General features: G+C 36.5%; 1 protein-coding gene across 8 annotated transcripts in view; it reads left to right on the top strand.

Annotated features, from left to right (window-relative positions):
- The window catches only part of UBE3D (ubiquitin protein ligase E3D), a 474449-nt gene that overhangs the window by 66728 nt on the left and 382436 nt on the right, over positions 1–25285 (top strand). Inside the window, exon 9 of one of the 8 annotated variants that reach the window (XM_034962441.3) lies at positions 6115–13849. The exons of the other annotated variants lie outside the window; for them this stretch is intronic. Coding sequence (XP_034818332.1) covers positions 6115–6166 — 52 coding nt within the window. The 3' untranslated portion in view covers positions 6167–13849. Of the gene's footprint in view, positions 1–6114; positions 13850–25285 lie in introns of those variants that run through there. 8 annotated transcript variants of the gene reach the window in all.

Genomic DNA, 25285 nt, shown 5'->3' with positions numbered 1-25285 from the left:
AGGTTTTGAGAAGATGAAATGCTTGTCCTCTGATGGCTTCTGTTTTATCTGTAAGATAGGAGTAAAGAGGGAGGAGGCACAAGAGGGAGAAGGGATAACGGTAGTGGACAGTTGCAGATTTGAGGAGAATGGAGAAGATTTAAAATGGTCATTTGGAAAGGAGATGAGTGAGATGACCAGAAATGTGTGGACTTGGTAGGCATAGTTCATTGCCCATTTGAGGTTCATGATCACAAATTCATAGTGATATTAACCTTTCTTATGCTGTGACATTTTCCAGCTTATCATCTACTAAGCACAAGCACAGAGAAAGCAGACAGTTGAGTTCATCAGGGTTAAAGTTTGATTGTCCCCATGCAAAGAGTACTGTGTAACTCTTGTATTAAGTATTATTATAGTGATGGACTGTAGAATCTGTGTGGCCTGTTTTAATGACTTAAGAGTTGGAAAGAGGCTATGGTTTTTAATCACTTACTGAAACTTAGATCTGGTAGAAGAGAAAGCTTTTAATTATATATTTGAAGCTTCTTAAAAAATTTTTTTAAATACCAAAGATTATTGATGGGAAATGATCCCCTTAAAATATATTAAGAAAAACTCTAATCCCTTAATGGAGTTTTAGCACTTATTCAGACACATGCCCTGAGTTAAATTTCCTTCCGGATTTTCCATATGATTTTTGTAATCCCATTTTGTAAGGAAATGTATTGGTCTAATGTGAGATGATAAGTATAAAGAAAAAGGTGCGTAATCTTTAGTGTCTGCCAGAATTTTAATTTGACATTTGTTATGTAAAGGAACTGCAGTGTTCCTGTGGTTCGGCTTTTATTTTAGACATTAAGGTTGAAAAATGATCTTTGGATCCTAAAGTCAGCTGGAGTAGAGGGAAGAAGTCAGTTTCTTTCATTATCACTTGGTGACTTTTTATCCAGATGGCTGTAAGAGCCTTCCAGGTGCATGCACCTCTATTGCAAAGCAAAGTAAACGGAACATTTCATTATTGGAGTTCCCACTGTTAAGTCTAGCTGCTGCTGTAACATCCATTGTGGGAGGAAGTGCTTGTCCCAGGTACCTATGCAAGGCTTCAGGCCAAAGGCCTCTAGCAATAGCACTGTCCTCCATGGGACACCCTCTGCTTCACTGCACAATATCAACTGCCAGAAACTTACTCTTGTCATTTTCTCTCCATGTCAGAAAAAATTCCCGTACTTAAAAAAAAATCAATCATTCCTAATTCCCCAGGTAAATGGTGAAGGCATTCTCCTTGTAAAATAATTTCAAATCAAAGGGTCAAGTTCAAATCTGTGGACTACCATTTCTAATTTCACTCCCATCTGTATAACTACTGTAACCAGGTTGCTGTGTATGTTTCCAGACCTTTACCTACGCATATACATATATTTATATATGCCCCTGGAAGTATACAAAAAAACTATTGTGTTTTCCTTTTTCTTTTCTTTTCTTTTTTTTTTTTTTTTAAGACAGAGTCTTGCTGTGTCGCCCAGGCTGGAATGCAGTGGCACCATCTTGGCTCACTGCAAGCTCCGCCTCCTGGGTTCACACCATTCTCCTGCCTCAGCCTCCCAAGTAGCTGGGACTACAGGCACCCGCCACCATGCCCAGCTAATTTTTTGTATTTTTAGTAAAGATGGGGTTTCACCATGTTAGCCAGGCCGGTCTCGATCTCCTGACCTCGTGATCCTCCCGCCTCTGCCTCCCAAAATGCTGGGATTACAGGCGTGAGCCACTGCACCCGGGCACGTTTTTCTTTTTTTTAACATAAATAATGTCATATACCATAGTGTCCTTTTGCAATTTATTTTTCACCCCATTATGTCTTCTCAGTACATATAGATGTATCTCATTCTTTAAACCTATATTCCATAATGTATTTCATGATTTATTTCGTCATTCTATTAAAATTATTTTAAATTTTTCTTTGATACAATTCTGCAGTGAAGACCTTTGCACATGCCTTCTTGTGCACCTCTGCAACAATTTCTTTAAAGTGGATGGAAAGAAGTGGTGGTGTTGTTCTTGGGGTATATTTATTTTACATATTTAAAAACTTTATTTTGGAGTAATTTTAGAATTACTAAAATTTAGAAGTAATTTAGAAGAGTTGCAAAGTTAATACAGATTGTTCCTGTGTACCCCTAACCCATTTTCAGTTTCCCCTAATGTAAGATGATAATATTATCATGACATCTTTGTCAAAACTAAGAAACCAACATTGGTGCACTGCTATTAACTACATTTCAGACTATATTCACATTTCACCAGGTCTTCCAGGAATGTCCTTTTTTCTATTCCAGGATCCAATTCATGATACCACATTGCATTAATTTGTCATATCTCCTTTGTCTTCTCTAGACTATGATAGTTTTTCCTTGTTTTTCATAACCTTGACAGTTTTGAGGAGTATTGGTTAGGCATTTTGTAGTATATCCCTTCATGCCTGATGTTTTTCTCATGATTAGACTGGGTTGTGGGTTTGGAGAAAATAGCATCACATCATATTAGGGTATCCACCTTCCATCACCGGCAATGTTAGTCTTGATTACTTAGCCAAGGTAGTGTTGGTCAGGTTTTTCCACCAAGCTACTCTTTTTCCCTTCTCATGCTGTATTCTTCGGAATTGAGTCACTAAATCCAGCCTACACTCAAAGGGGTAGGAGTGATAAGCTCTATCTCCTGGAGGAAGGTATTGTCTGTAGATTTTATTTGGAATTTTTAGGCAAGAAGATTTGTTTTTTCTCTATTGTTTGTTCATTCAATTATATCTTAAGGACTCATGTATATTTATTTTATAATTTGGGTTATAATCCATACTATGATTTTATTTATTTATTTTTTTATTTTGTTGCTCAAATTGTTCCAGCTTTGGCCATTGGGAGTCTTGGGTTGACTCTCATGTCCCTTTGCCTAACCTCATACTTTTAATTTTTGAGCACCTCCTTGCTTTCTGATCTCACAAAATACTCCAGACTCACCTTATATTTTCCCATTTTCTCTGCCCCAGCCCTAGAATCAGCCATGAAAGAAGTTCTGGTTCTTTTTTATCAGTGGATAGAAGTGCTCCTTACTACTGTTGTTTTTTGCTTTTTTGAGATGGAGTCTTGCTCTGTCTCCCAGGCTGGAGTGCGGTGGCATGATCTCAGCTCACTGCAACCTCTGCCTCCCAGTTCAAGTGATTCTCCTGCCTCAGCCTCCCAGTAGCTGGGATTGCATGTGCCTGCCACCACACCTGGCTAATTTTTGTATTTTTAGTAGAGACGGGGTTTCCTCATGTTGGCCAGGCTGGTCTCCAAGTCCTGACCTCAAGTTATCCACCCGCCTTGGCCTCTCGAAGTGCTGGGATTACAGGCAGCCACCATGCCCAGCCCTACTGATGTTTTTAAAGGTTAAGATCTACTGTCCAATTCTCTCCTATGGGCTTTTCTAGTTGACGCGTTTGTTTTTCTCCTCATACCTGTTACAATACTTGATACTATCAGGCTTACTAATTTTGGCCTGATAAAATTGCACCTTTTTAAAATGACTGTTTCTCTGATTACTAGTGTGGTTGAACATCTCTGTTTATGTTTATTAGACATTTGAGCTTCCTTTTCTGTGAATAGCCTGTTCATGTTCCTTTGCTTACTTAAGTTGGTGACTGTGTGTGTGTGTGTGTGTGTGTGTGTGTGTGTGTGTGTGTGATTGTTAGTATTAATCCTTTATCTGGTTTTGATGAGCAGTCTTTTTTTCACCCTATAACTTACTTTTAAATTATATAATTTCTTTTGACAAACAGAAGTTTTAAATTTTGATACTGTCACAATTGAAATTGAGGGCTTTTGCTTTTGTATCATGTTTAAGGAGATCTTTCTAGCATGTCCACGTATGCTTTTATTGCAATCATTTAGTGAAACTGCTGAGTCAAAGATCTCAAATGAACACACCTGTTAAGCACAATCATTTGCTTTTTCTCAATCCTTAGCATTTGGCATTATTCATGGTTTCTTCTTGGAAGTGTTTGCCGTGGCATTCTCCTGGTTTGCCTCTGGCCTCTGACCTCTTCCCTTTCCTCTTTCTTTTGGCCTCTTCCCTTTCTCCTTCTCATTTATACTTTTTCCTGTAGCCTGCTAGCAGGGGATTCTCCCTGCCTTCTTCTTCCCCTTTGCTAAGTTCATCTGCTCTCATAAAGGAAACTCTGATTTCTGTTGAGTAAAAAATTCAAGCCTACATTTCAAGTCCTACCTTTCACTTAAGTTGTTTACTTCTCCCTCTTGTCTCTATGTTGTCTCTGCTGCATATCACACTAACTTCTCAAATTCAGTATGCTCAAGGTAGAAGAAACTCATTACCATTCCTGGCAAATATATCTTTCCTCTTATTTGTATGTCTACCAATGGCATCATGATTCTCCTAGTCACCTGGACTCAAAACCTAAAGTTTGTCTTTAATTGTTTCCCACTTCCCCCACATCCAACCTATTATGAAGTCATATTCACTCTGCCTCCAAAAACTCCTTCACATCCATTCTTTCTTTTCTCTTCATCATTGCATCAACCTCGTTCAGGTGTTTGTCCCTCTTCATGTGGTGTTTACATGCATCTCTTCAACCTGTGTCACCTCGAATCCACCCAGCTTGGTCATTGCAATCATACCCCTGCCTCTGTTTGCCTGTCCCAAATCCTTATCTCCTTGGATTAGTATTAAAGGTCTTCTAGAGCCTGGCTCCAGTTTCTTTCCCTAACCCTGCTTTCTGCTGTGTCTGTCATACTCTCTGTCATGTCCAATCAGAATGGAATACTGCTACTGCTCAAATATTAATTCATCTATGCAGGTCATATACAGTTCATTGTGTTTGCTAAGAGTATATAATTACCCATGGGACTCTAAACTTTCTATTTCAATTAGAGTCTATTTTTTTGGTAATATTTCTGTAAGTAGGGGATTGATATATAAATTGGTGTTTTTAGTTATAAGTATTGCATGGGTAAGGTCTTCACTAACAAATATATTAAAATTTTTTCTTCTGTTGTCCATGGCTAATAAATTATTTCTTACATCTTTGGGAATTAAATAAAAATAAACACATGCATACACAGAAGTTTATTTTAGGCCCTATGATTATTGTTTTGCTCCTGTTTCCCTAGTGTGTGTTATTTCCATCATTTTTCTCCTTTCAGCAATTTCAAATAATACCTTTACTGGTGAAGTGACTTAACCTTGCTAATTTTATCACAGAGTTTGTTTCTAGATTAATGAAGTCAAAATAGGGAAATTGGCAAACATACAATGTGTAGCACTATGAATCTCATATGATCATGGAACTCTTTTTCATGAGAACCCTAGGTCCAGAGAATACACTTTTGATAAATTCTACAAGAATATCCTGTATGTCAGTGGAGTGAATGTAGAAAGAGATTTCCCTGTTATTAATTGGACCAAAGTTGGAAAATAAGAATTTAAGGAAGAAGATTGGAGAATGTACAGTTAACCCTCTGTCACCATGGGTTCCACACCCATGGTTTTAGCCAACCTCAGAAAGAAAACATTTTGGGGGAGAAAATCCCCACAAAATTCAAAAAGCAATACTTGGATTTGTAGCACACTGATTCCTATGTTGAATCCACATGAATGAAGTGATGTGTAGGCATTGTATTAGGTATCATAAATAATCTAGAGATGATTTAAAGTATACAGGAGGATTTGCATAGGTTAATCCAAATACTATGTCATTTTTACATAAGGGACTTGAACATGGGTGGATTTTTGCTGAGGGCAGTCCTGGAACCAATCCCCTATGGATACTGAGGGATGACTGTATATTCACAGAGGGAAACCATTTTCTATGTCGGCTGATAGGTGTCAGTGTCTGCCAAATACAGCTTGGGTATAGTCGTGCAAGAGGAAAAGATTGGAAGAGGACAGTCATACGTTGGTAATTTCCAAGAGTACCTGTACATCAAAGGAAGAGAATTTATATTTATGCATTTAAAATTAATATACTTTAAGACACTTGAATAATGAATTATACTTTTGCTGACTCTCTCTCTCTCTCTCTGTCTCTCTCTCTCTCTCCCCCCCGACCCCATTTCTTTCTCTGTCACAATAACCTAACACCAGAGATAAGGTGAAAGCTTTATTGATTTGTGTATTCATAGATTCAACTAACTGATACTGTGTTAGGTGGTAGGTCCGCATTAGTAAATAAAAACTACAAAACTGCTGCAGTTGTGGAACACATACTCTAATAATGGGACTTACTGGGACTAATCTGTATCTAGTATTATGTAAACCATCGCCACTTATCAGACAAATACCCAGGTGGCAGAGGTAGTTCTTAGTAAAGGACTCAAATAGAAGTAAGCTCTGGAATGGTTTATAATATGAAATATGTCAAATGACATCAACTATGTATACCAGCCTCTCATTGTTGAACCTGTCCAGTATGCTGGATTCCCAGAATTATAGATAGCATGAGGAATTACAACTACTGGATCTGATATTCAAGTATACACACACAGCCAGGGACCCATAGTGCCCATTTCCCACAGAAGAAGAAAAAAGAAGGAGTGTAACTGTTCATTCCAAAGCTATCATCTACTTTTAGCTCACATTTCCATTGGGAAATTCAGTTTCTCCTACTTTATACTCCCTTCCCTAAAGAATACGGATGTCGGCTGGGCGTGGTGGCTCACGCCTGTAATCCCAGCACTTTGGGAGACCAAGGCAGGCAGATCACCTGAGGTCAGGAGTTCGAGACCAGCTTGGCCAGCATGGTGAACCCCATCTCTACTAAAATTACAAAAATTAGCCAGGCGTGGTGGCAGGCACCTGTAATCCTAGCTACTCAGGAAGCTGAGGCGGGAGAATTGCTTGAACCCAGGAGGCGGAGGTTGCAGTGAGCTGAGATCGTGCCATTCCACTCCAGCCTGGGCAACAGAGCGAGACTCCATCTCAAAAAAAAAAAAAAAAAAAAAAGGAATGCAGATGTCTTTAAAGGTACAGACTAACTACAAATCTACTTCTTTACCTTAGAGACATGACCTATAAATGTTGGAGTGCTTGTTATTCCAAGACATCTTGGAATACTTATATACATTCTCTGTGCATGTTTGTGCTGGAATCTATTAAAACAAAAGAAAATGTAATAAAAACTTTAAACTTTTCGGGATTTTTGTTTTTTGTTTTTTGTTTTACATGAAGATCTTAATTTAAATATTAGGAACTTTTATAGGTACACTAATTAATGCCAATGTGACTTGTACATTTAATTCTCTATGACCTTATTGATTATGTGTGGCAGCTCTACCACCTGAGGCTGTGTGCTTGGCAGGTTTATATATACACAGAACTTGGGTGAAAAACCTTAAGGGAAAAATCCGAAAGTTGGGAATTCAGGAAATGGTCAGAAGATGGTTCTTTCTTCAGTTAAGAAAGTAAATCTTAACTGCTCAGGGATTGCTATGCTTATTTTGTTCTTTTTTTAATTTTCAAAATGATAAATTTCTTAACAAAATTTATCCTTTTTTACCTTCTTATGTAAGATCTTCCTGCCAGAATTTGGGGGAGGAGGATTTACACTTAAGCTGTGGGAGCATAGTTTAGGAATTGTCATCTATTCTTCATTTTATAGTTTAATTCATTTATGAGAGTTAAAGATTCTATTTAGATACTTCTGAAGATTGCTACCAAATTCACAAAATTGTTATAAAAAACTACTTGACCCCTACCTAACTCAATATAGTAATGAGTCATGCCGGGTATTTATGTAATAATTATGGTGCTAGGAACAGTGAGGGATTCCAGGCAGATTAAACATAATACCACCTTCTTGGTATCATTGAGTTCCTTGGAGGTATTGATGGTTGTAAGATGTGGTTTTAAAAATTCTTTCATGTTCCTTTCTTTAAGAGGTGGAGCTTAATTTCCCTCTCTTTTGAGTGTGGGCTGGACTTACTGACTCCTCAGGGATAGAACAAAGATTATATGACAGTTTTAATTCTGGGAGTAGGTCATAAAAGGCACAGTGGATTCTTCCTTGCTCTGTGTCTTGAGCACTCCTTCTGTGAGAATCCAGCTGCCAACATGAGGATACCAGGGCCTATGGAGAGCCCACATGGTAAGGAACTGAGGCCTCCTGCCAGTGGCCCTGTGAAGGTACCATCTTGGAAGCAGTAACCCTATCCCCCATCCGGCCTGTGGACAACTATAGTCCCTGTTGGCATCTTGACCGTGTAAACCAAAAAGTATCTGAAATGGTTCTCAATCAATTTAGAAGTTTATTTTGCCAATGCTAAAGACATGCCTTGAGAAAAGGACCCCAAGTTCATGGGAACAATCTGTGGTTCATGCCTTTTTCCAAAGATGATTTTGAGGGCTTCAGTATTTATATAAAGGGGAAAAGGGCTGGAGGGGAAAGAGGGAGAGTACGGTCACATTACTGAATCCATATGTTGCGAGAGAAAAGGAGCAGGTAGAGGAATAGTTAATTATGTATTCATCTAGCGCTCAGTAACCCAGCACTTTACATAAGATAGGGTGAACATAAGAGTAGCTACCTGTGGAGATTCTTAACCTTTTATCTGTAGCTATCTGCTTAGGAACAAAAGGAAAGGCAGGCCAGGTGTGGTGGCTCATGCCTGCAATCCCAGCACTTTGGGAGGCCACAGTGGGTAGATCACCTGAGGTCAGGAGTTCAAGACCAGCCTGTCCAACATGGTGAAACCGTGTCTCTACTAAAAATACAAAAAGTAGCTGGGTGTGCTGGTGCATACCTGCAGTCCCTGCTACTTGGGAGACTGAGGCAGGAGAATCCCTTGAACCCAGGAGGTGGAGGTTGCAGTGAGCTGAGATAGCACCACTGCACCCCAGCCTGGGCGACAGAGTGAGACTCTGTCTCAAAAAAATAAAAAAAGGAAAGGCAATTTCTCTCATGACTCAGCTTTCAGTTTAATTTTTTCCTGTTGGCATAGTGAATTAGGGTCCTGAGATTTTATTTTCCTTTCACAAACAACTTCAGCCACATGAGAGATTCTAAACCAGAGCCACCCAGCTAAGTTGTTTTCAAATTCCTGTCCCACAGTAACTGTGAGATGTTTGTTAGTAACTAATTCAAGAGGTATGGCAGCAACCTGGAATCCTTGGACATACTAGCTTCACTTCCAGCAAATTCCAGGGTATCAGTGACCTCTATAAAAAGGGATATAAAATTATGCATATGTATGTGTGCATTTGCTTGGCAAGTGTTCATAACTTTCACCAGTTTCTAAAAGGACTCCTTAATCTCTGAAAGGCTAAAAATCCTGCATTATGTGTTTTGTTCAGAGGAAGCAGGGCAGTGAGGCCTGGAAAATGAGATAGAAAGGTTTCATTGAGGGAAGCAGGGCTTACATATAAGTAATTGATGTGTATTTTTTGGAGATGGGATTGAATTGGGCTTTAAAAAGTAAAAAGAACTTAACATGGGCATATGGGACAGTTCCCTTTCAAAGTGTCCTTAATTGCTTTAGATCAGGGGTAGGCAAATTATAGCCACTAAGACAAATCCGGGACCTCGCCCTGCTTTTATAATTTTAATGAAATACAGCCATGTCTATTTGTATACATATTACTTGTGTCTGCATTTGCCATGGTACAGTAGAGTTGAGTAGTTGTGATAGATGCCCTGTAAACAGATAGTAAAATATTTACTATCTGGCCCTTTACAAAAAAGTTTGCTGACCTTTACTTCTGAATATTGAGATGAGTTTGGCACTCTTGTTGCATAAAAGTAGTAGCTAAAATTTATCTTTCTAACTGATGGGTGAATATACTAGATGCCATGTAGCCAACTGTCCCCAGGTAAGTAATACATTAACATTTGCTCCCCAAACCCCATCGGAGTAATTTCTCTCCTGGTCTAAGGAAGTGGCTATCTGGACAGCCTCCTGGAGAAATTAGATTTGTAGAGCAGAGGGCAGGGGTTAATGATGCTGCATCAGAGGTGAACACCCAGGGGCCTTGCACTGCTAACAGTTAAGCAGGAGAGGCCTGTGGTATTTGTTACTGTAAAGGAGTTCTTGCTTCCTCTGTGTTTGTCTCTACTTGACATTTTTCTTTTCTGCCCAAAGAGTCTCATAAACCTTATCTATAAATGACACATACATTATTTTGAAATAAGATGCTTGAGGGCTGGATTCTAGTCTATTTCCTTTCTAATTCTATTTTTGTGTAGTGTTGTGAACTCACTTGTAACTAAGAGTTACTGATTGATTCTTCCAGATAAAAGTGATACTCACTTTAGAATTGGGCTTAATTCTGAGACTTTAAGTCTGATTTCTTTTTTCTCTTTTTCTTTTTTTTTTTTGGTAGTTAATCTCCTGGTAACAGCTGGTTTTACTTTGTACCTTAGGTTCAAATGTGCTAAATGTTTATCCTTTAATATCTAAGATATTTCTCAACTTTAGAAAAAGTTTGAGAAAGTTTAGAAAAACTAAAGAAAGGAAATGGCACATGGCAGAACATATCTATGTTTTATACAGTCTTTCATGCATGCAGTATACAATATTTCTGCTGTGACAGCCCATGTGCTCTATCTGAAGCCTGATGTCCCATATAGACCTCATATGATTACTGGCTGATGTCCTCAGCAGGAAGAGCAATGACAAAATTCATTCAGCTGTATTCAGAGTTAATTGTTTAAGAGATTTGTCTTCATTGCTCATTGTGTCAGTTAAAGAATATTTTTTTTTTCTCATGTCTTGTACTTCACTGAGAGGGTCAGTCTGTCAGTATTTTGGCTAATTTTCTAGAAGTTCTAACCGAGTTCATAATTTAATTAATTAATTTGTTATGAACTGTTTTGAATTTGCAGAAAAGTTCCAGAACAATGTAATAAAAATCAATTTTCTTACTCCCATTTTTAATAAAACTTGATAGGTAGGTAGGTAGGTAGATAGAGTTTTAAAAATAAAGCATTAACACAGTCGAAGCTTCCTCTAAGTTCATTCTCTTTTATCCTTCCCCAGAAGAAACATGTCTGAAATATGGAATGTATCATTGCCAAACAAAAAGAATTTGTGAAAACTTCTTAGTTGCATAACTAGGAAGACTAGAGACTATTGACTGTCATACATACTTTTACTGAATATGAGTACTGTTGTATTTTTACTATTTATAAATATTAAAATTACATACTATTAACTTGCATGTTTTTAAACAACATATAAATGGTATCACATTGTATTTTTTGCAACTTGCTTTTTTCACTTCTGATTGTGTTTTTAAGACTTCTCCATGTTGACACGTCGTTTATTCATTCGTTTTAATTGCTGTAAGATATTCTTTTGTCAGGATATACTACAACTTATATATCTGTTATTCTTTCTGTGGACATTTAAATTGTTTTCAGTTTTTACATTAAAAATAATACAGCAGTGAGCATTCTTGTTCATATCTCTTTTGAACATGTGTGAGCTTTTCTGTTCTTTACATAAGAGATGGAATGATTGGGCCTTAGAGTACATCTTCAGTATTATTAGGTAATTCCAAACAGCTGTCCAAAGTCGCTATATGAATTTACACCCACACTAGCATCATAAGCATTCCCATTGCTTCACATCATGGTCAGCACTTCCTAATTTTGCCAATTCGATGTTTTATTGCTACAAGAAATATTTTCCTAATTACTAGTATAGTTGAGCATTGGCTTTAATTTTTTATCTTTAACATTGTGTTGGAGATAGTAGCTAATGGAAATAGAAAGCAATTAGAGGCATAGGAATTGGAAAATAAGTAAAACCATCTTTTTTTGGGATAATATAGTTATATATCAAGAAAATCCAAAAGCATCCATGAGAAAACTACTACAAACAAAATAACTTATTAAATTAGCAAGTTATAGGTGAGGCGTGGAGGCTCATTCCTTTAATCCCAGCACTTCAAGTAGCTGAGGTGGAAGGATTACTTGAGGCCAGGAGTTCAAGACCAGCCTGGGCAACATAGTGAGACTCTTGTCTCAAAATAACAATAAAAAAAGAAAGAAAACATAGCAAGACCCACTCTACGCAAATTTTTTTTTAATTAGCCAGGTGTGGTGGCATAGTCCCACCTGGCTACATCTGTAGCACCTGTAGTCCCAGCTACTCAGGAGGCTGAGGGAGGAGGATAGCTTGAGCCCAGGTGGTCAAGGCTGCAGCAAGCCTTGATCATGCCACTGGACTCCAGCCTGGGCGATGGATCAAGACTCTGTCTTGTGAAGGAAGGAAGAGAGGAAGGGAGGAAGGGAAGGAAAGGTGGGCAGGCTTTTTGAAAGCTATTATACATATATATAATATAATTAATTTCTTATATATAAAATAAAAATAACACCTATGAAAAACTCTTTGTAATTCAAACCAGAGATCAAGGCTAATAACTCCAATATATAAAAATCTACAAATAAAGAATATATATGTATAATACATGTATACATATATATGTATAATGGATATATATAAAAAATATAAATATATGTATAATCACGCATATGTATAAAAGATATATGTATAATCCATACATATGTGTAAAATATATATGTATATATTTTTTCAAGTCACCTAGAACATATGGAAGAGAAGACCCCATGTACAATAACACAGAAATTAAAATGCTGAAACTTAACCAGAAGTGTAAAAAACATGTATGAGGAAAATTATAAAATACTTTTGGAAAAGAGTACAAAAGTTGTTTTTTTTTTTTTTGAGACAGAGTGTTTCTCTGTCACCCAGGCTAGAGTGCAATGGCACGATCTCGGCTCACTGCAACCTCCACTTCTTGACTTCAAGTGATTCTCCTGCCTCAGCCTCCCGAGTAGGTCGGATTACAGGCATGTGCCACCACACCCAGCTAATTTTTGTATTTTTAGTAGAGATGAAGTTTCACCATGTTGGCCAGGCTGGTCTTGAACTCCTGACCTCGTAATCTGCCTGCCACGGCCTCCAAAAGTGCTGGGATTACAGGCATGAGCCACCACGCCCGCCATTACAGAAGTATTCTTAAGCAAATGGAAGTATATACCATATTATTGGATAAGACGGTAACTATCATTAAAATGTCAGTTATACCTAAGTTAATATACAAACTCAATAAACTAAAACCCAATAAAAATGCCATCAAATTTTGTTTTGTTTTTTCAGCTAGACAAGTTGATTATAAAGTTTGTTTGGAAACAATAGTTAGGAAAACCCTTGAAAATAAAAGAAATCAGGGCAAGGACTAGCCCTATCAGATATTAATATTAAAATGTATTATTAAGATACTATAATTCAAATAGTGTGATTCTGACCCATGAATAGACAAACCATTGGAACACAACAGAAATAGACCTGATTTCATATATAAATATAATACATAGGAAAGGTGGCCTCTCAAACAGTGAGGAAATGTAGAATTTATAATAATTAGTGTTGGGATGCTGAGATAAATGCAAAGAAAAAAATAAAATTTAATCTTTACATGTTACACGGGGATCCATTTCAAATAGATCAGAGGTTTAAAAAGAAAACCACATGGCCGGGTGCGGTGGCTGATGCCTGTAATCCCAGCACTTTGTGAGGCCGAGGCGGGTGGATCACAAGGTCAGGAGATTGAGACCATCCTGGCTAACATGGTGAAACATCGTCTCTACAAAAATTACATAAAATTAGCCAGGTGTGGTGGCACGTGCCTGTAGTCCAAGCTACTTGGGAGGCTGAAGCAGGAAAATTGCTTGAACCTGGGAGGCAGAGGTCGTAGTGAGCCGAGATTGCACCACTGCACTCCAGCCTGGGCAACAGAAAGAGACTCCATCTCAAACAAAACAAAACAAAACAAAACAAAACAAAACAAAAAAACAAAACCACATAAGTACTAAAAGAAAATATGGATGAATTCTCCATTACCTTGGAGTGGGGAAAACCTTTTAACAGTGACTCAAAATCTAGAAGTAGTAAGGAGAGAGAGTGATAAATTTGATTACATAGAAATAAAAAGAAAAACTTGTAACAAAAAAGCATCATAAACAAAGTAAAAAGATAAGGAATAACTATGAGGCCAGGCATGTGTGGCCCACACTTGTAATCCCATCATTTTGGGAGGCCAGGTGGAAGGATCACTTGAGGCCAAGAGTTTGAGACCAGCCTGGGCAACACAGCAAAACTCCTCTCTACCAAAAAAAAAAAAAAAAAAAAAAAGTAAGAAGAAGAAAGAAAAAAATTTAAAACAGCCAGATGTGGTTGTGCACAGCTGCAGTCCTACCTACTTGGGAGGCTGAGGTGGGAGGAATGCCTGAGCCCAGAAGATAAAGGCTGCAGGGAGCCATAATCACCACTGAACTCCAGCCAGGGCAACAGAGTGAAACCCTGTATCTAAATAAATAAACATAACAACAATGAAAAACTCTTTATAATTTAAACCAAGGCTAATATCCCCAGTTTATAAAAATCTACAAATAAAGAAGAAAAAGGCTAACAACCCCATAGAAAAATGGAGTAGAAATATTCACAGATACTTCATCAGAAAAGAAGAGAACTCTTAAACATATAAAAAGATACCCACCCTCACTCCTAATAAAGAAATGTAAATGAAACTCTCCTAGGCTTTATTAGATTGGCAGAAATCCAAAAGTTTGACAACATATTTTTTTGGTGAAGCTGTGAGAAATGGGAAATCTCATACTTTGGTAGATATACAAAATGGTACAATCTTTATGGAGGGAAATTTGGCAAAAATTACATGTGCATTTACTTTTTGATGGAGCAATTCCATTTCTAGGAATTATTTCAGGGACACATTGGATGGAAATTAAAGGACACATGCATACGACTATTAATTTGAGCACTATTTGTAAAACGAATGAATGAGTGAATGAATGAATCAAACAACCCAAATGTTCATCAATAGGGTGCTGGCCGAATAAATTATATTCTTGCAATTAACCATACAACTATAAAAAGTAATAATGAATATCAGTATATACTACTCTGGTGAAGAAGAAAGTGTATAGTGTGCTATTGTTTATTGAAGAATGATAAGAATATGAATATATTTGCTTATATTTTAAAAATCAAAGGCTAAACTAAGATTTAAATAAAGTTATTTATAAAGGAAGGAAGAAAAGACAGTGAACAGAACAAGGATACAAGTTAGGCTTTTAAAAATATATCTGATTTCATAGATTTGACTTGGGAACAAGTATATATTTTACATAGTTATAAGGCAAAATATGATTTAAACCATCTCTAAAAATCCAAAGGAAATGGAAAAAAAATGAACTTAAGTGCATGTAGAATTGGTGTCATAAACACACAAAGAAGTGCTCCAAGAGACTTTAAAACACAGTCATTGGACTGTATATCTCTCTTAGTATATATCCTAATGACAAAAGAAACTACAAAAACATCTTAAAACTTTTTTCATAATCATATTACTGGTGACAGTGTGGTAGTAATAAACTGAGACTGTTGTATGTGGATTTTAGGATAAGTCAAATGAGCAATTATGTTGGTGTCATGAGAACTGAGTTTTTGACGTGAGAGAGAAAATACTACAGATGCAAGATTGATGAGATTAAATAAAACTGTTTAGTCCTGGATTTGGAATAGAAATATTAAAATGAGCACATAATTTATTTTAACATTAAAAAAAAAAACTACTACTTTTTAGCTCTATCCCCTGAAAAAGTCTAAAAGTATTGACTAACCCGGTGGCAGTGCATTCCTAGGGCCTAGATTATTTTGTCTCTAAATACCATTCCCTACTAAAAACAACCAGGGATCCAACCAGAAGTGGGTAGATCTCAGGATGTAGCATGTAGTATACAAGAGCTTGTAATATCCTATCCTGTTTTAATAGAAAAGAAGTTATCAAACGTTATTAGGGTCATGTCAAAAAGGACTCAGGAGACAACTTGAATAGGCTTCACTGGCCAAAAAATGGGTAAATTTGAGCATCAATAAGGATAACAATAAGGAAAAAACAACATATATATTTACATCTGTGAGTTCATAATGATTCCAAAAAAGATAAAAAAAAAAAAAAACCTTTCAGCCAGGTATGATGGCTCATGCCTGTAATCCCAGCACTTTGGGAGGCTGAGGCAGGAGGATCACTTGAGCCCAGGAGTTTGAGGCTGCAGTGAGCTATGATCATGCCACTGCATGATCCTGGGTAACAGAGTGAGACCCTGTTTAAAAAGAAAAAAAGAGAGAAATTTCATTGGTCAGTACATTTGGAAAATGCTATGAACCATCATAGCTTTGAAAAGTGGAAGATAAACGGGGAGAAAATCAAACATTTATCTAGCTTTTCCTCTGTGAGCTGTGCCTCAGAGTAACCAAATATGTGATTAGGGGAAGTTTTTTCATAGGCAGATTCCAGTGAACAAATGAAAACAGCGTAGAATTGGGCTAACACCATTTTCTGAACCATCATGAAGTAATGGAACTTGTTGATGATCATCTTTGGATACTAACATCACAAAAGGAAAGATGGGGTGGGGTGGTGATTCCGTACCTCCTGACAGAAGTGTATAACCCCACCTATAAAGTAGTCTTCAAAACAGCAAACCCGATCAAGCTTCTAGATACAACTACCAGTTTTTAGGAAATTCGGGGGACAGGGATATGTTAAAGTATGCTATAAGGTTGCAACTGGCAAAATCCAGATTGGGAAATTATAGGACAATCAACTTGGTTTCTTCAGCAAAATATTAGCAGGAGGAGAAAAGATAGAAGGAAGGAGAACCTACAGATTAAAAGAAACATAGGCTTTACCAACCAATTAATAATATGTGGACCTTATTTGGATCTCAAAGAAAATTTAGAAAGTTAAAATGTTGAGGACATGTGAACATTTGATGAGACCAAAGTTATTGTTAATTTTTTTGATATGGATATGATATTTTAAAATAATTCTGTCTTAGAGTACATGTTGAAGTATTATGTATAATAGATGATATGATAGTATTTGTGGAATTTGCTTCAAAAAGATCCAGGGGTTGAGAGTATTGGGTGGGAATATAGCTGAAACAAATTAGCCGTGAATTGATTGTTGATGAAGCTGGGTGATGAGGACAGTTGTTTATTACTCTGTGATTTATACTTTTGTATATGTTTGAAATTTTTGATAAAACTTTTTTAAAAATTTAGGTTAAATGATTTTCATTGGGAAACAGGGACAGTTTATTATAGGTCTCTGCCTATTTGCTTATTACCTCATCTTTCTTGAAAACAATCACCAGTGAAACAAGTCCTAATTTTAATGTGACCTTCCTGCAGCTGCAGTTGGTAAGATGTACTTGAATTGGAAATCAGCTCTCCATTCTTCAACTAGATGTATATACATTACTACTTTGTGCCCTTTGAAAAATGAGAATAATTTTTAAATATCCTACCATGCTTTAGCAACAGATTTTTTTTTAAGGTTCTTCTCAACTTAATGGTTGTATTCCAAAAGTTTTTTTCTAAGGCAATTCTTTAGAACTAGAAGAATGTTCTGTCAGAGAAATTATGTTGTAAACGTCAAGTAGGTTCTCAGGCCAGTTTATAGAAATCTATTAATGTATAACATAATGGAATTAAAAGATGACAGAGTACTAGGAGTTCAGTACAGGCATAAATTCAAATTTTTTTTTAGGAAAATGCTTTCTTCATTGACAGGACTCCAAAAGATGAGTGACTTGCCTACTACTTTATAGGAGGCATTGGTCTTGTTATACCACTGGATCATTTAGTTGTCATATGCTTTGCATTCTGGAGGTAAAAAACAGTAACATTTTTAACACCTGTGACTTGGACTGCTCCCATTCATAAATTATATTCTTAAGAGAGCAGAAATTTTCTGCATATGAATGATCTTGGTAATAAAAACCTATCCTCTATGCTGTGTTCATACATTCTTTGATATTCACCAGAAAGCTTTGAAGCTTAAAGGGCAAATATTATTACCCCCGTTTTACAGCTAAAAAGACAGCCTTAAAGGTGTGATAGAAAACACTTGAAGTTCTGGCTCTTCTGGGAGAAATATGTGCATGTTCATTTAACCTCCTGAACTTCAGTTTCCTTGTTTGTAAAATGAAACCCTATTTTACAATTATGTGAAAGAATTGGATAACATATAAGGTACTATGCAAATTTTCATTTGTCACTGAAGAAGATCATGGTAGGATTATTTTAATAAATGATCACTATGTTGATAAAAACAACTGGAATAGTAAGGAAACTCATCCATATGATATGAAATCACTGTGGGAACATGGTACTGGCATGAAAATAGACACATAGACCAATGGAAGAGAGTAGAGAATCTGGATAAAAAGTCACATAACTATAGTCAACTGATTTTTGACAAAGATGACAAAAATATACACCGAGGAAAGGACACCCTTTTCAATAAATGGTGCTGGGAAAATTGGAAATCCATATGCAAAGAATGAAACCCTCTCTTACCATATAGAAATCAAGACAGATTAAAGACTTAAATGTAAGACCTAAAACTATAAAAATATGAGAAGAAAACTTAGGAAAAAGTCTTCTGGACATTGGACTAGGCAAAGAATTCATGACTAAGCCCTCAAAAGCAGAAGAAACAAAAACAAAAATAGACAAATAGGACTTAATTAAACTAAAAAGCTTGTGTACAGGAAAAGAAATAACTTAGTGAACAGATAACATGAAGAAGGGGAGAAAATATCTGTAAAATATGCAACTGACAGAGGACTAATATCCAGAATTTACAAGAAACTCAATGCAACAAAAAACCCCAAATAACTCCATTAAAAAGTGGGCAAAGGACATGCATAGACGTTTTTCAAAAGACATACCAATGTTCAACAAACATGAGAAAATACTTAACATCACTAATCATCAGGAAAATGCAAATTAAAGCCACAATGGGATGTCATCTTACACCAGTCAGAATGACTATTAAAACGTCAAAAAAAAGAACAGATGTTTGTGAGGATCCAGAGCAAAGGGAACACTTGCACAATGTTGGTAGGAATGTAAATTGGTACAACTTCTATGGAAAACAATATGGAGAATTCTCAAATATAGAACTACCATTCAATCTAGCAATCCCACTACTGGGTATCTACCTAAAGGAAAATAAATCATTATTATCAAAAAGATGCATTCATTTATTTGTTTATTCCAGCACTACTCACAATAGCAAAGATATATAATCAACCTAAATGTCCATCAGTGGATGGCTGGATAAAGAAAATGTGGTATATATAAAGAAAGGAATGCTCTTTGGCCATGAAAAAGAATGAAATCATGTCTTTTGCAGCAATATGGATACAACTGGGGGCCGTTATCTTGAGTGAGACAACTGAGAAACAGGAAGTCATATACTGCATGTTCTTACTTACAAGTGGGAGCTAAATAATGTGTGTACATGGACATAGAGTGTGGAATGATAGATGTTGGAGAGTTGGAAAGGTGTGAGGGGGGTAATGAGAAATTACTTGATTTGTACAGTGTACATTATTTTGGTGATGAATACACTAAAAACCTAGACTTCACCACTATGTAATATGCCCATGTAACAAAATTACATCTTACCCCATAAATTTATACAAATAAAAATAAATAAGAAATCAGTATTGGAAGAAACTTGGGGAATGTTTAGCTTAGAGAAAAATCAGAAGAAAGTGTTAAATGTTGTTGGATATTTTCTGAAGGGCTCAGGTTCTGAAGAGCAGATTTCACTCAGTTCAAAGAACTTCCTGGCAGTGAGTTTCCCTGTTACTGGAGTTTTTCAAACGAAGACCAGAGAGCCACATGTTAGGAATGTTGCAGAGGAGCAAAATTTCTCTCAGGTTAATGTCTACTCCAAGGTTCTATCATAGAAAATTAACACAATTTCAGAGTTGGGTTCAATTCCTGGTTACTGGCCCAAAGTTCAGAGAAGCACTAATGATAATAGTCCTGTAATGGTATAAACATTGCAAAGGATTATCTATATGATGATTTAAAAAAAATCATTTAGCAAGTATGTATTAAGCACTTACCATATTGCAAGATGATGTGCTAGGTACTGGGGCTCTTTTAAAAAACCCTCTCTAGTATTCCATTGTTGAACATAAGATTCTGTTCTGCTAGCAATCATTGCCTCACGTTTTGAATATACTGTTTCAGTTTTGATTTTCCCAGGTCTTATAAGGGAGGAGATAAAATGTTAACATTACCCACTATGTATGTTATGTTATTCCAACTGATTTAGTTTCCAATTTTGTTGGAACTTTCCTGCATAGACTTTCATTCTTCAGAGTAGAATCAAAATGGGTCGAAATGACCTCCTAAAAAAAGAAAGGGAAAATAGATCACCTAGTACAAAATATGTTTTTGCATCCTAGGCTCTGAGGATAAAATGTGGTTACATGAGTAATGTATCAGAACCTTAATGCTGTTTAAACATACGGATGGGTGCATTGTGTGTATTTTGTGTATTTAAAATTGAGATTTTTGTTTGAACAGCGTCTTTCATTTGGTGTACTTCATGGTGATTTATCATAATAGACTGATTTAAATCATTTGAAATACCGAGACATATGAATTTTAACAATAACTTCCCCAAGGCTAGAGAAGTCAGCAGGAGCTCAAACTGCTAGGTAGACATTTTTTTTTTCAAACTCATATGCAAGTGTAAAACTTTTATGAGGCTGCTTTAACAAGGCCCTTTGGGATTTAGGGTTATTTATCAAGCTCTTATTAAAAATGAAAACTTTTCTATGTTTAGCCCTGTAAAGCAAAACTGATCCTAACAATACTGTAAGCTGGAAGAACAAACATTGTTCTCTAGACTGACTTGAAAATAAAGTCAGGAAACTTTGGGGTCTCTCCCCTGACATTATGATAATAGAATAGTGACAGCAAAGCCAGTATTTCAAAGTCTCCTTTAATTAGGAAAATTTAGCTCTACCATGCTTATAATTTAGGCTTTGCCATGTCTTATTAAAATGACTTCCAGCCCTAGAATCAAACTGTTTCACTGAGCACTCCAGTGTCTCCATTAGCGTCAACTTGCCCCAGGACTGTGTTGCCTGGTACAAGATCTGGGAGCACCTTTTCATTTGTGGTATCTGCACTTGTTGAAGTATCTTTGGCTTATGCCCTTTCCCACCGAGATGTGGGACATGAGAGAGAGGTTGTTTCTGAGATTAGTGTGCCAGAATCTCTCCATACATAACCCAGCGGAAGAGCTGGAGCTGCTACAGGAAAAGTTTTGTAATCTTGAAATGTGTTCAGCTTTTTTGTAGGTATGTTCAGGTTTGATGAGTCTGGGTCCTATAGTAAATCTATTTTTAGACAGATCCTGGGAGCTAAGATTTTGTTGTTGTTGTTTTTTGAGACGGAGTTTTGCTGTTGTTGCCTAGGCTGGAGTGCAATGGCATAATCTCAGTTCACTGTAACCTCCACCTCCTGGGTTCAAGCGATTCTTCTGCCTCAGCCTCCTGAGTAACTGGGATTACAAGCGCCCACCACCACGGCCAGCTAATTTTTGTATTTTTAGTAGATACAGAGTTTCACCATGTTGGCCAGGCTGGTCTTGAACTCCTGACCTCAGGCGATGCACCTGCCTCGGCCTCCGAAAGTGCTGGGAGATTTGTAATGCAATGCATTTGTGAGGAGTAAGAACATTATGAGAGAATAAAGCAAGTGTTATAAAATCAGGATCAAGATCTTTTGTACTCATTAAGAGCTTATCAGGGTCAATTTAGTTTTGTTGTATCCAGTACAGTTGGCAAGGATTTTAAGCTGAGAATGTAGGTGGATAGATGGGTGAAAGGATGGATAGAAAGGTTGGGTAGAGAGATGGATATACAGTTAGAGCTAAATAATCATTATTGGTAATATAATTGTTGATTAATAGGTTTGTATGCTATAGAGTAATACAGAAAAATTAGACAAATAGGCATATCTGATAGAGATCATGGTGAAAAAATGCAAAATTTTGAAGACATTTATAAAGTGATCAAAAGTGAAAATTCTGTGCCAGAGAGCATTTTTGGATTATTTTTAAGGGTCTTACCTTCTTTACCTTCTTTTTTTTTTTTTTTTTTTTTTGAGATGGAGTCTTGCTCTATCACCCAGGCTGGAGTGCAGTGGCACAATCTCAACTCACTGCAAGCTCCGCCTCCCAGGTTGACGCCATTCTCCTGCCTCAGCCTCCGGAGTAGCTGGGACTACAGGTGCCTGCCACAACACCCGGCTAATTTTTTGTATTTTTGGTAGAGACGGGGTTTCACCGTGTTAGCCAGGATGGTCTCAATCTCCTGACCTCGTGATCTGCCCGCCTCGGCCTCCCAAAGTGCTGGGATTACAGGTGTGAGCCACTGTGCCCGGCCTAACTTTACCTTCTGTAACCTCAGTAGTACTAGTGTAAGTCATTAGAAATAATATTTCACTTAGTAGAACCTGGAGACTCTGAGTTACTGCCTGTTTCAGAAGAAGTGGAAATGCTTCTAAGACAATAGAGGAGTAAGTGTAAAGCACACAGATGATGTTTCTAAGGGGGGAAGTACAAAACCACCAGCTGGCAATTATAGTTTAGAGTATGATGGAGACAAAGAGCAAACACCAAGAAGGTGACGGTGGCAGAAATATTGGCTGAAGGTCAGAGGTAGAGGCAATACAAGTGTAAAAACTTAAACAGGTTGGGAGATGTCAGTATGAAGTTTAGAAACTTCTATTCTGAAAGAATCTCGGAGCAGTTGTAAATGGAGGGAAAATTGTATGTACACTTGGTTTTCAACTCTTCAACATGAGCAGCTGTTTTAACAGTTGAGTTGCTAGCCACTGTCAGGAATAGAATATTTTAATTTTGGAAAAACCCAACTGTTAAAACAGCTGTTTCATCTGATTAGACTTAAGCTGGCTCTGATTAAGTTGCAAGACCTAATGGGACCATAGCACCAGGCTATTATGGTGCTATGATTTTATGATTTTATTGAACGTAATAAAAAATATGAATGGATGTTAGGTTGAGTGTTTGGTTGGACACCGATCTCCAAAGAAGCCACATTCCCCGGTTTGTTTCTGCCAAGTGCTAAGGCAAATAGCATGGACTTTTTTACCTTGTTCCTGGTTAATGAAAATTACCTGAAATAAATTTGCCTTACATTTCTTGGATGTGAGCTTTTTTCCTGGCACTTAAAAAACATTTTTTCCTGGTTCTATTAACATCTCTTAATCTCTTAATAATCTTCTCTTGATAATAGATATTATACCTACTCAGATCACCTCAAGTAGTCAGTCATTTGTGTTACTTATTTTGTATTCTTTGTTACCTAAGAAAAGAATTCTATTAATAGCAACCTCTAAATTTGTCAATTTATAGGTAATACATTTTTTAATATCTATAGCAACTTGACTGACACTAATGACAAAAATCTTAAATTCCAAATTTAGTGCCATAGGTACCTTTCTTCATGGAAAAGACTACTTTTTAGGTTAGTTTTTTAAAAATTATCTTAATTTAAATAACAATTGAGTTTACTTGCTAAGATGACTTGATCAGTTTCTCATATAAAAGTAATGTTAATCCATATTTTAAAGCATTCAAAGACATTTCATTTCACATATTTTCAAAACAAAAGTAGCTCTACTTTGTATATATCACCAAAATAGTATATATTTCTTGTAAGCTATTTGAAACAATACAAGAAAAAATTGAAGAAGGCAAGCAGAATTTTTATACTCATAGCCCACACTGACAACTACTGCTAGTATTTTGGCACACTTCTTTGCTTGCACCTCTTTATGTACATTTACACAGAAGGATATGGCTAGAAAATTTAAGTTTGCATAAGCTAAGTGAAGTTATATGTGCTGTTCTTTATTTTTTTAAAACTTATCAAAATATTATGACTGTCTTTCCATGTCAATTTAAATCTACAGTCATCATTTAGGCATTGATTTTTAGAGGTCTCATACTTTAAAGCAATGACTTGTATTTGCTAGTTTCTAAAACTCGATATTGTAAGTAATTAGGAAGCAAAACTGAAGAATATGCTTGGGGTCTTAATAAAGAGATGAACTCATATCAAAAGTATAATTTTGCTGCTTTCACTGAAAAATGTTTATCTTATTAAACTAAAGCAAATTTATATATTTTAGATATCATTATCAAAATTTAAACAAAAGTATTTTGGTTATAAATTATTGTATTTTTGTTATTTTAAAATAAAAAATAAGCATTTTTATTCAGATCATCAAGAAACATTGTGCTTTCTTCCTATACCCTAGGCTACCCTAGGCTGATAATTATAAGCTTTCCTCACTTTAACATTCATAAATATTTCTCATTATAGTATGAATTGATTCAGAGGATGACAATGTTTTAATATTCACAATATGATGTTTTAAAAAAAGAGTACAAGTTTTTTTTTTAAAGGTCTTTTAACATTGGTAAATTCAGGTGCTTAACTACCTTTCACAGCTTTCTTACAATTACTTTACAACGTTTCTAGAATACTGATTTCTTGAGTAGCTATATTTAACTCCTTCCCTACCCCCTGCCATACAAGGTAATACAGTCAGCCTTCTGTATCCATAGTTTCCTCATCAGAGGATTAAGCCAACCACAGATGGAAAATATTCAGGGGTTAAAAAAAATAAAAACACAACAATAAAAAAATACAAATTTAAAAATACAGTGTAACAACTATTTACATAGCATTTACATTGTGTTAGGTATTATAAGTAATCTCAAGATGTCTTATATGGGAGGATATGTGCAGGTTATATGCAAACACTACACCATTTTAAGGGTGTAGCGAGCACCATGGATGTTGTTATCTGCAGGTTGTTGTGGGGGATCCTGGAACCAATCCCTTATGGATACGTAGGGATCACTGTACACACATACACTGTACAGCAGCAGTCCCCAATCTTTTCGGCACAAGGGACCGGTTTTTGTGGAAGACAGTTTTTCCACAGACCAGGATGGTAGGGGGATGGTTTGGGGATGATTCGTACACATTACATTTATTGTGCCCTTTATTTCTATTGTAGGTTGGTGCAAAAGTAATTGCAATTTTTGCCATTACTTTTAACGACAAAAACCCCAATTACTTTTGCATCAACCTAATATTGTTACATTGTAATGCATAATGAAATAATTATACAACTCACCATAATGTAGAATCAGCGGGAGCTCTAAGCCTGTTTTCCTACAACTAGACAGTCCCATCTGGGGGTGATGGGAGACAATGACAGATAATCAGGTATTAGATTCTCATAAGGAGTGCGCAACCTAGATCCCTGGCATGCACAGTTCACAATAGGGTTCA

Source organism: Pan paniscus, chromosome 5 (assembly GCF_029289425.2).
Source record: "Pan paniscus chromosome 5, NHGRI_mPanPan1-v2.0_pri, whole genome shotgun sequence".
In the NCBI taxonomy this organism is placed as follows: domain Eukaryota; kingdom Metazoa; phylum Chordata; class Mammalia; order Primates; family Hominidae; genus Pan; species Pan paniscus.
This window is presented reverse-complemented; position numbering and strand designations above follow the sequence as displayed.